We start from the raw sequence: 11,549 nt of genomic DNA, 5'->3' as shown, positions 1-11,549 counted from the left end.
ACATAGATATTATTTACCGTAAAGGAAGCATCGCTTATTAAGATTTTTTCCATTCATAAGATTCAAATTCAAGGTTTTTATTAACGGGTTAAAGGTCTTACTCATACTATATGACTCATTGGTGGTATTAGTTGTATCTCATTTGTCTTGTTACCAAATCAAAATTTCCTTGGAGCAATAACATTAAGCCATAATCTCGCTTATTGCTTTTTTTAGCTAATAGCTAATACAACCCAGGGTGCCCATATGAATTTTATTTACCAATAAGAAAGGTAAAACTCTCAGGGCTCGTTTGGTATGAGGGATAAGAGATAAATAATCTCGAGATTAAATTTGAGATGAGTTTATCCCACGTTTGGTTGAGATAAAATCGCAGTATAACTAATCCCGACATTAGTTATCCCAGAATTGTGGTGTTTTTTAATCCCCGTGAGAGGATGGAATAACTAATCCAGGGATCAGTGGCGGAGCCGGGATTTTCATTAAGGAGGTTCAAAATATGATAAAGTAAACACATGAAGAAGCCGAAGGGGATTCAACGTCTACTATATACATAAAAAATAATTTTAATCATGTATAAACAGTGTAATTTTTTGCCAAAAGAGGTTCGGACGAACCCCCTTGTCCCTTCCTCCCTCCGCCCCTGCCCAGTATAAGTAATCCTAGTATAACTTGTTTACAACCAAAATACCCCTCAATGAGAAAGGCACGACCACACTACTAAGGAGGGTCAAACTTTACCTTATTATCCTTGTTCAATTCGTTTAGCTCCCGTTTGGCCATAGATTTTGGGAGCATATTTTGAAGATTTGTTTTCAAATCTTTATTTAGCCATAAAATTTTGTCAGATTTTGAAAATAAATCTTCAAATTCCCAAATTCTGGCTCAAACCTATTTTTGGGCCAAGATCTGTATTTTGGACTTTTCAAAACTTCTAAAACTACCCCAAACTTTTGTATTTTATATTAAAAAAAACCTATTTATTTATGACCTAACTAATTCTATCTACCATATTTTTCCATTAAAGCCCTATCTACCATGTTTTCACAATTAAAGCAGTCTCTTCTATAAAGTGAAGATTGTTCGTACAATGTGGGAAGATTATATTAAAGAATAGTTACTACCGTTGTTTTTTCTTTTTTCTTGCACGGATAGATCTTTATATTGTAATTTGACTTGTAGTGGCTAGTAATTGTGTTATTAGCAATCTATAATTTGAACTTAGCAAGAATGTATGTTTTGTATGGATGGATATTCTTGATAGTTTTTAACTTGTGGGTATAAGACCATAAAATAAAAAGTGAAATATGTTTGAAAAATTATACCAACACATTTTCAAAACTGCATCAAATCAAGTTTTTATTTTTATTTTTTGGAAATCTATGGCGAAACGCTAGCTTAGTGAACGATCGATTGGTTAAACCAGAGTGGAAAGAAATGGAGATGAAAATAGGCTCCTGGGCATGTAATATTGTCTTTCTTTTTCTTGCGGTAGTAGCATTAAAAATTGACGATAATCACCTTTGTACTCTCTCAAGAAAATTGAATATATTCTCCCTTGCACAAAAATTAAAGGCCTGTCAAACATAACAAAAAACATGTATTCTATTTTTTATTTTATTAAAAGGTAATCTTAAATATAATCATTTCACATGATGATATATATGATTACTTTTTTACAATAATTTTTAAAACAAACATATAATATTCTGAAATACCAGTATGCACTTCAAGTTTAGTTAGTATAACATGGAAACTTGTCTCCTGGTATAATATAATTTTGTTACATAAAATATAAAAAAAGGGTTTGTATAATATCTAATATCACAAGTAAGTTTATATGTGACAAATTCTAATGAGGGTGGTGTAATCATCTATAATTTCAATCCCAATTCTAATGAGGGTTGTGTAATAATCTCTAATTTCAATCCCAAAGGACCTTAATTTATTTCGTAGATCAAGGTTCTTCTTGCATCAAATTGACAAAGAAAATAGGAATTTGATGCCAAAAGTGAACAAAAAGAATGAACATTTACATCAAATAAAGATAGAAAATAGGATTATGACACTTTTAAATCGCTATCAAAGTGAGACGTTGCAATGTGAATTTAGATCAATCAGACCCCAAATCGAACACTGGACATATAGGGTGTGTTGGTAGGGAGGAAAATATTTACAATTTTTTCATACTTGGTGTTTTCATTAATTTTATGTATTTTTATGTTACATTATTTGCACAATATGTACTCAACGCGTGTTTCAAGGTTATTTCATGTATTGAATTTTTTTTCTAATGTTTTTTCCCTATTATTTATTATTGGAATTTTTGTAATTAATATGCAGAAAAGATATTATCTTTTATGAAACTATTATTTACAAGGCTATAAGTCTTTTGTGAACATTAGCTTAGTTGTATACTATAATGTGCACATCGGTGTTGTACATGATCAAATTTTTTGAAAAATATTATCTCTATAGAAAAACTGGTATTTTAAAATAAAGAAAAATGACTTCTACAGTGAAAGTAGGAAAAATATATTACACAAATAAAATTTCTCCCATCCCCGCCCCTACACCGTAGCCCATCCGACCACCTTTCCCATTTGACTATTTATTTATTTATATATAAGTACTTTTAAAATAATATTTTCTGACTACGTAACAAACACACAAAAATAATAAATAATTCACATATTTTTAGGGAAAAAAAAAAAAACATTTTCCTGTAGCAACACACACCCCTGGAAATATTTTCCTGTACCAAACACACCCACAGTGAAAACAGTTTCTCTTTTTGCAAATTTGCAGTCAAAATTGGGGGAGGTTACCGTTTGGCAAAAGGTGAAGCCGTAGAAAAAGTAGAGCAATAGAGGGTTATCATTTTATTACTAGTAAATAAAAATGAACATGATGAAGAGGAAGAGAGAAGATATGGAGATAGTGTGGCAAACACCAGCCAACCCACCCGAACGCCACGACTACATCTTCCGTAATGGTAATTCCTTTTTTCAGTTTTGATTCATATTCAACTAACATTTAACCTCTTCTCTTTTACTTTTGCAGGAATACGCTATGTCAAGCCTTACTACTTCGAATTCATCTCTCATGTACCCACTGCCACTCCTACTCTCTCTCTCTCTCTTCATTCAATGACTTGGCCAATTTTTAAAATGAATTTTGTTAAAACCTAAATTAAACCCTGTATTTGTATTCATTTTTTCAGGTGAAGAATAGGTGGGCTGGGAAGACAATTGTTGATCTCTTTTCTGATGAATTTAAAGGGAGACCTCGTGATTACTATGTATGTTGTTGTTGCTAATTGTTGCATTTCGCGTGTCTGTATTTCCTTTTACGTATAATACATAGATAGACACCTTAACTTAGACTCAACTGGCAACTAAACACTCTAACGTTGAGAATTCACATCTAGACACCTCAACTCGTTCCCTTGTGGACACCCCAAAATTTTTGGAGGTGTCTAGATGATCATTTTATAAGTTGTAGTGTTCAACTCTCACAATGGAGACGAGTTCACGTGACTAGATGTGCATTCTCAAAGTTGGAGTGTTCAGTTGCTAGTAGAGTCTAAGTTAAGGTTTCTATCTATGTATTATGCCTTCCTTTTATTTTGTTTGTTTGTTTGTCTGTTTTCTGATTTACTTTATATGCTGTCGAATATGCATGTGTCTGTCGTACTTGAATGGTTGCAATTGCGCTGACGTAATGGTTTAATACATGCTCTGCTGTGATTTTAGCTTTTTGAATAAGAAATTATATGAAGTCGAATTATGTGAGTGATGATAGCATATATTTACAGCTTACCCTGCTTGTTGAGCACATTTTTAGTCATTTATGTAGCTAATGCATCTTCGAATCCTGTGTATAGCTGATTTAGATGGTTTTGACTTATGCTAGGAATCTGCCGTAAAATCTGGACGTATACAAGTTGATGGACAAAACGTGCCTGTTTCATATGTAGTTCAGTCATCACAAAAGATTAGTCATTTCTTGCACAGGTTCGTACCGTTCAAGTTTTGGAATCAGACAATTTGTTAATCGACTCTATCCTTCTGCTTGGGTTCTTCTGTGTCAATCCTTTAATAGATTTTGGTTTTCTTGATTTAACGCATGTTAATGATAGATCTTAGACTCAGCATCTGCTTTGATATTTTATAATCATGTTCTGTTATGTAATTATGAGAGCATGACTTACAAAAGGCTGTAGGCATGAACCACCAGTGATGTCGTGGGATGTTGAAATACTATGTGAAGAACCAGATGTGCTGACAGTTTGCAAGCCTGCTTCTGTTCCTGTAAGCTAATCATGGTTTTATCTTTATATCTTTGCTTCTTGAGAAGGTGATATGCTAAGATTATTTGGAATATGTTAAGACTTAAGGGGTCGTTTGGTAGGAGGGATAGGATGGGATGGGATTATTAGTCCCATGGGATTAGAATTATCCCATGTTTGGTTGGTGGGATAACTCCTTTGTTATCCCACCCAATCCCATCTACATGGGATAAAAGGTGGGATAAGTAATCCCATATAGAAGGTGGGATAAGTTATCCCATCTTATCCCACCCAATCCCATCTACATGAGATAACTTATCCCTCCTACCAAATGACCCCTAAGAGCATTTGAAACTTTGAAAAAGAACCAATACTTACTGATGATGCTATAAATCTGGTCACCTTGAGTGGACAGATAATATAGTACAACCACACCAATGGTGTGGCCTGGTGGTCAATGAAGTGGTTGATAACCAGATAGTATAGGTGCATCCTTGTGGAAATGTTCTTTTATTCCCTCCAATATTTCAAGGACCTAGTACTTAACTTTTGTTTCAGAGTTGACACTTAACTTCATTCTCCATTTACATGCTACATCCCATTTCCCGTTTACCATTTGATTGCATGCTTATGATCAATTCCTTTGGAGTACAGAAGGTTGTAGATTAACTAGATTCTCACCATGTCACAACCTTTCAAGGATCTAGTATCCATGTTTGTGTTGAATGGCTAACTCATTTATGATGATAACGCTATGATTTTTTGGCCTATAATTGTTGTTTTTTTCCTTGCTTCACCATTCATATGTATAATGTGAGCAATCTCTTCTCACTTGTAGGTGCATCCATGTGGACAATACCGCAAGAATACGGTCGTTGGTATACTACAAGCGGAGTATGGCTTGGCACCTTTATTTCGTATCCTCTCTCTCCCTAGCAGCAGCAGGGCATAACTTTTTGTCCTGTTCATAATGTCATCAAGTACTTCTTGCCACATTAAATATAGCTATTTGTTCTAGTCTTCTCTTGACTCTTATGGAAGCGGTTCATCGCCTAGATCGCTTGGTCTCAGGACTACTTATTTTGGCTAGGAGTGCTTCTAGGGCTGACCTCTTCAGGCAACAGGTATATTTTCTGTTCTTATGATTATATTGCAGTGAATTGGACAATGACGGAAATAATAAAAATAAGAGATCTTGAATGCATCACTGCTGTCTAACCACACCTATTTCTCCTTATTGTTTGTCAATATGTTGGCAGTATGAGACCAATCAGTTCCAAATATAACCAGATGTAGTAAGACTCCTACAACTGTGTGCTCAATTTCTTGTTAAGGGGTGTTAAAATGGTTCCTAAATTTTTGAAACTGATTGTTGACATATATGATAATGATACTCATACTAAATGCTTGATTTTAAAATCATATCTTGTGCTGCAGGAGATGAAATTAAGGGATCTTTTTTCTAGTTTTAATGAATAAGGAAGCATATTGCAGTATTATTCGGAGTGTGGCATTTGAAACCTCACTAGTCCAACTCAAATTTTAATTTGCTATCCGTGTCAGGAGGCTCTTGTTGAACCAATCTAATTCTTGTTTATAGATACTGTTAGCTCTTCTAAAATTCTCTTAACTAAGAGGTAGACTATCTTCCAATTAATGTTGGTTTTACTACATGGGAACTATTGTCTGCTTCCTAAAATTCTACAGCAGAAGTTCTTAAAGATTATTTTTTGATATTTTGGCATCAATATCTGAGCGGATGAAACAACTAGTGTATAATTGATGTATAGAGTTGATATTTGATCTACTAACTTATCTGGGGCAGGACATGCAACAACCTTTTTGATTTTGGATTTAGACAGGTCATCTTTTTTTTCTGTGGAAAGATTTAGATATGTTATCTCTTTCTTCATTTTTGATTGGTATGTTATCTTAATCTTCTAAAGCTATTTGAATAAATTATTAGTGATTTTTTGGGGCATTGAAGGTATTCCAGTGAATAACTTCCAACATTGAAAATACAGCATTCTTATGGTGTTGAAGTTAGCTTTGTCAGAAGTTTCTCGGTCTATACATATATTTTGCACCCAATTTCCATAGCTATAGATTAAATGGAGCATATGACTCTATAAGGTTTAAGTACATTGCTCGAGAGAAGTACCTTTGAGTTACTTGTAGGAATTTTGGTGGCATTTCTTGAATTGATTTTCCTCTCCTGTTCTTGTTATTTGTCTCAGCTGCTAAACTTCACTGCACTTCTGCAAGTAGAAACTGTTCAGGTTAAAATTAATCCAATTCTAGTTATTTGGACAGTGATAGTCGCGGCGCCTAGATAGTTTGCAGTCAGTTGCAAATACTCATCCAGATAAATATATTACAGTTCTGAGAACATTTTCCATAACGTAGAGCAGCTCCGATTGTGCATGATCCTTGATAGGAGGGTGTGGAGATCGAGTATCAAGGTAGATGGTTATTAGATTGTTGCACGGATTCTTTTCCGTACTAGGAGTATTAGTATCTTTGTTACATTTGCTTATTCTTAGATCCCTATTACTACCTGATTGTTCCTTGACTCCGTTCTCTCATTATCTTGCTGTTATACCTGCCTATTATTACTGCTGCTTTTTCTTCTCTCCTTGAGCGGGGAGTCTATCGGACTACCCTCCCCAGACCCCACCTGGTGGGATTATCCTGGGTATGCTGTTGACTCTGATTTTTCAGAAGACTATCTACTGATTTCTTCATTTGCTGCTAAATTGATCTTTCAAATGGTTGGGGTGAAAGACTCTGTAAGCATATGTCAAGTTAAACCAATGTATTGCAGAATCAGAAATCAATATTTCCACCCAGTAAAGTAAACCAATGTTTTGCTTGATTCCATCCTTCGATTCCTCTAGGCTGGTCTGTGTTCTTTCTAATGTTAACTGACCAGCTTTTTTCTAAAGCCTTATTAAGTAAACCTTGTTTTTTTCAGATAGAATCAGGGGCAGTGCAGAAACGGTATATTGCACGAGTAATTGGAGTATTCCCAGATAAGCAGGTATTCATTGTAAAAGCCAGGCTGTTCATCTCACCGTTCATTCCCCTTTCGCGAGCATCCCCCCTTTAACTCTCTTTTAAACTCTTTCTCCCTCAAGATGACATTGTTTACTTTTTTTGACGTGTTTTTTCTACTTGCTTCTTTCCTTAGCAAGTTGTGAATGCTAATGTCAATTACAATGCTCGAGAAGGGAGGAGCACAGTTGAGGTAAGATGTTTCCTTTCTAGTAAATTTGCTCTTTTAGCTTTTGTCTCTTGTTTATAAGCCGAGGGTCTTTCAGAAACAGCCTCTCTACCTTCCAAGGTAGAGGTAAGGTCTGCGTACACTTTATCCTCCCCAGACCCCACATTATGGAATTTCACTGTGTATGTTGTTGTTGTACGATGTTGGTTGATTCAGCTCTTGCATAGAGCATGACTTGCACTATTGTATTGGAACCAGTACAAACATACCATTTACCCATCTGGAGGGAAGCTTCCTTTAGGACTCAAACCTTTCTTTTCGGCTGCAGAATGCTTGAGTATTGCACATATGATGGAGTAACCATTTAAAACTATTTCTCATTCAGAACCAAATGGTGACGGATATTATTAAAAGAGAAGTTATGTTTGGCCCCCTGACCCAACTTCCTGTTTGGTGGCTACAGATTGGACAGACAGAAGAAAGGATTTTAGTACCAGAAAAGTTAAGAGGAGAAGATTGTGTCTGTGCCCCCCCCCCCCCCCCCCGCCCCAAAGCAATTATTTGTATAGCACGAAATGATATGTCCAATTTTATGTACTATCCACAATGTTAATCTGCCTAAGTTGCTTATTCCTGCACATCGCTTTTCCACCAGTTTCTGTCACAGAGTCCAGGAAAATTAAAAGTTGAGACCAGAACAACATTTTAGAAGACAAAAATCCCATGTGTAGGTTTCTACGTTATATGAACCAGTGTTGTCAAAGGCGCGCTTAAGCCCTGAAGCGAGGCTCAAAACATGTTGAGCGCTTTGCCTCGCTTTATGTGTGCTTCAGTGTCATCATCAAGGCTCTAAGACATACTTTTCCTTTCCAATGAGCCTCTCTTGAAGAGATGACACTAGATAATTGATATTTCCCTTTATCGTAGTGCTTTTACAATTTCTTTGTCCATATATTTGTTATCATGCTTATTATTATTAGTTCTGGACTAAACATACATATATTTGTATTCTTGCCCCATCGCGCCTTTTTTCATTAAAGCTCATGCTTTATTTGCGTTTTGCGCTTAAAGCCACAGCTGACCTTAGAGCTTTTTTACGCTTTTTGCTTTTGATAACACTGATATGAACACACAGCATCTGTTTCTCTTCTTAGCTTTTATGAGCTGTTATCTAATTCTGACTTCTGAGATTAGTTTTGCTTCTGTACTTAGAGCCTAAATCAATTGATGATCTTATCTTGCAATATCTTTACCTCTGCATTTTGTTCCGACCAGCAGCAGCTCAGTTTCTACTGATGCAGCAGATATGCTGAACCACCAAAAGTTTGGTTGAGAAATGTGTGTCCTTTTTCATTGGGTGGGGAGATTATGTTCCAGCTATCCACCTGTGGAGATCAAAATCTCAATGCGGGGCTGGCCGTAAAGCAGCAATAATTTTTTTTTTTTTTTTTGTTGGTAATTGTGTAGCCGAATATATTGATTTTTGATTGTGCTTTGGAGAACAGATTTTGTTATGCGTGGCTTTCTGTTTCTTGTTTGATATTATTACTTGCTTAATCTTGGGCAAATCATACTAGTAGGTTGGGGACGACCAGGGAAATTGTACTGCTTCGCTGAAGGGGAAGACTGCCTGCACCAAATTTACAAGGATTAGTACCAATGGGAAGCACAGCATTGTTTTGTGTGAACCCGTCACTGGCAGGACACATCAGGTATTTAAAATGTGATTTTGACAATTTTCTCGTATCAATTATGTTCCCTTTATGCCCACTCTTCCCTCAACTAATACAAAGGAGAAACCTTTGTGCATTTTGTTGATCATCTCTTTGCTCTTTATTAATATATTTTTTGAGTTGAATAATCTTTTTGCTTGAGTAACATCTCTGTTTGTCATTCTAGCTCTTAAATTTATCTGTTTTTGTCATAACCCATAATTTGAGTGTAAATAGATTTCATTTTTTGTTAAATTGCATCTTCAAATGATTTATTCCTTTAAAATAAGGTTCCTTTTGTCCTCGATTTTAATGGCCATTTCTAGTGAACGTGGTTTCTGGAATTTGTATTCGTGTTGCTTCGAGCAGTGGCATTGCTAGTGAAATTCTCTCTCTTTAAGGATAATCAGCTTGTTATACCTAACGAAATTTGCCTCGCAACAGATACGCGTGCATCTGCAATATACAGGTCATCCCATAGCCAATGATATGCTCTACTTGTCTGAATTCGTGTCTAGTCGCTCTGCTGAAGGATTGAGTGCGGATAGAGCTGCAGCAAGATCATGTTCTCCTCCAGAGCCCATGTCTCTTGAAAAAGGAATTAGTGACGCGGAAAATGACTCCGTTGAAGATTTTAGCATTGATCCTATGTGTACAAATTGTCCAAATCTTGCTCCAAAAGGGTAAGGATGGTCTCTGTATTGATTTATTCTTGACAGGTCTATTCTGGAGTGCACATTCAACCTTTGAGTTACTGTCAATACAGGTCGAGGGTCTATGGTGACCCTTAAATTCTGGCAAATGAACCTGTTAGTCCTCTTAACTATATTTGGATTCAAGGTGACCTTGTCCAATTGAAGCATAGCAAAATGCGTTAGGAGGGTACGTTCATTGTGAGTTTTTTTATTAACCGTAAAATACCTTGATGTCTGACAGCCAAGAGACCTCTTCCTTCTTAGCTATATCCAGGTTTGCTACTTTAGCTAATTGTTCCACAATGAGCACTCTCCCTTCTGCTATGCCATTTAGACCTATGAGCTCATCCAAAATAATGGATTTTCTTGTTTTTGGATTCCCAGAACAACTAATATTTCTGGATTCCCAGAACAACTAATGTTCCACATTTTGTTTGCACTTAAGAAATTTCAAACTCTTGAGCTAACACAGCATCTGGGTTGCCTTCCACTTAAGGGAACTTGTACCCTTCCCATGAATCCTCTGCTTCTAGCCACAATCTCAAATTTGGGGAGGCAAGAGCTCTTCCTTTCTTCCTGTTAGATTCAGAACAATATAATTCAGTCAGAAGCCATCTTATCCTAACCCTGAAGATCAACACCGCTCTCGAAATAGAGTTAGACAAAAGAATTTGAGATGACTATAATGCCCACCAAGATCAGTATACAACTGCTTGCTAGGGAAAAATGCGGAAATATAAAAATCCTATGTTTCAAGGCCATCTTGGCAAGCTGGTCACCCCTCGGTTTAGGTTTTGAGGGCTAGATTGTGAATGTGTGGCTAGACTAGTCTGGTTGTCGTTTCAGTTGAAATAAGTATTACTTGTGAGCATGCTCTTGGTTTTGGAAGCCTTTCTCATGTCTGGTTTGATGCCCCTTATTACTTCAAAATGTAGGTATGAGGGAAATGAAGAGGGTCTATGGCTGCATTGTGTAAAATATTCAGGACCTGACTGGATATATGAATGTCCACATCCAGACTGGGCATCTCTATGATTTTAGAACTTTGCGATGCTCTTGGTGCTTCACGTCTTGTGCTACGTCCATTCTTGTGCAGCTGTATGCGCTGTGTCCTGGTATATTCTTGGAGTTCTGCGAATTTGCTATTGGGGAGGCACCCATGCGGTATTTTGGTCCATTCTATGATGCATGGTCTACTTTGAATTTAGATTTATGGGAGGGATTAGCTTTGGATGGCTTTTGAGCTCTACTGGTTTATGAACAAGTGTTTGCAGCAATTTTGGAACAATTTATGGACATAGTCTCTGTTTGGCAGAGGTGGTTTTGTTTCACCTTGTTAATGTATTTGGCAGAGGTGGTTTTGTTTGACCTTAATGTATTGGATTACGGAGAATCTACCCTTTTTATTTGTAAAGCAGCAGTAAGGAACCTTCAGCGGTTAATTGATGACTGGTTCTCTGTTGCAAAATTGCAATACCTGGACATAATCGTTATTCTTACCTTCCGTCTTTTCCATCTATTGTTTTGTTTGAAGTTTGTTTTTGTTAGTTGACTAGATCTAAAGATTAACTCAAAGTGAAGTAACTATATGAATTGAAATGGCAGCTGCTTGCCAAGCTTGTACGTGA

At 36.3% G+C, this 11,549-nt stretch overlaps 1 protein-coding gene across 2 annotated transcripts; it reads left to right on the top strand.

Moving 5' to 3' along the window:
- Window positions 1-2,844: 2,844 nt before the first annotated feature.
- Window positions 2,845-11,549, top strand: LOC132056223 (RNA pseudouridine synthase 7). 2 transcript variants are annotated; one of them, XM_059448314.1, is made up of 12 exons: window positions 2,845-2,995; window positions 3,064-3,107; window positions 3,224-3,301; window positions 3,916-4,016; window positions 4,226-4,313; window positions 5,130-5,208; window positions 5,297-5,415; window positions 7,266-7,331; window positions 7,482-7,538; window positions 9,095-9,226; window positions 9,671-9,909; window positions 10,857-11,549. In XM_059448314.1, the coding sequence occupies exons 1-12, from the start codon at window positions 2,902-2,904 to the stop codon at window positions 10,954-10,956; spliced, it is 1,197 nt and encodes a 398-aa protein (XP_059304297.1). In that variant the 5' UTR covers window positions 2,845-2,901; the 3' UTR covers window positions 10,957-11,549. The 2 variants fall into 2 exon arrangements, with proteins under 2 accessions (XP_059304297.1, XP_059304298.1); XM_059448315.1 differs by having other exon boundaries at window positions 2,847-2,995; window positions 5,333-5,415.

The sequence above is a fragment of the Lycium ferocissimum genome, chromosome 5 (assembly GCF_029784015.1).
Source record: "Lycium ferocissimum isolate CSIRO_LF1 chromosome 5, AGI_CSIRO_Lferr_CH_V1, whole genome shotgun sequence".
Classification (NCBI taxonomy): domain Eukaryota; kingdom Viridiplantae; phylum Streptophyta; class Magnoliopsida; order Solanales; family Solanaceae; genus Lycium; species Lycium ferocissimum.
The sequence above is the reverse complement of the archived record's forward strand: the minus strand, read 5'-3'. Positions and strand labels throughout refer to the sequence as shown.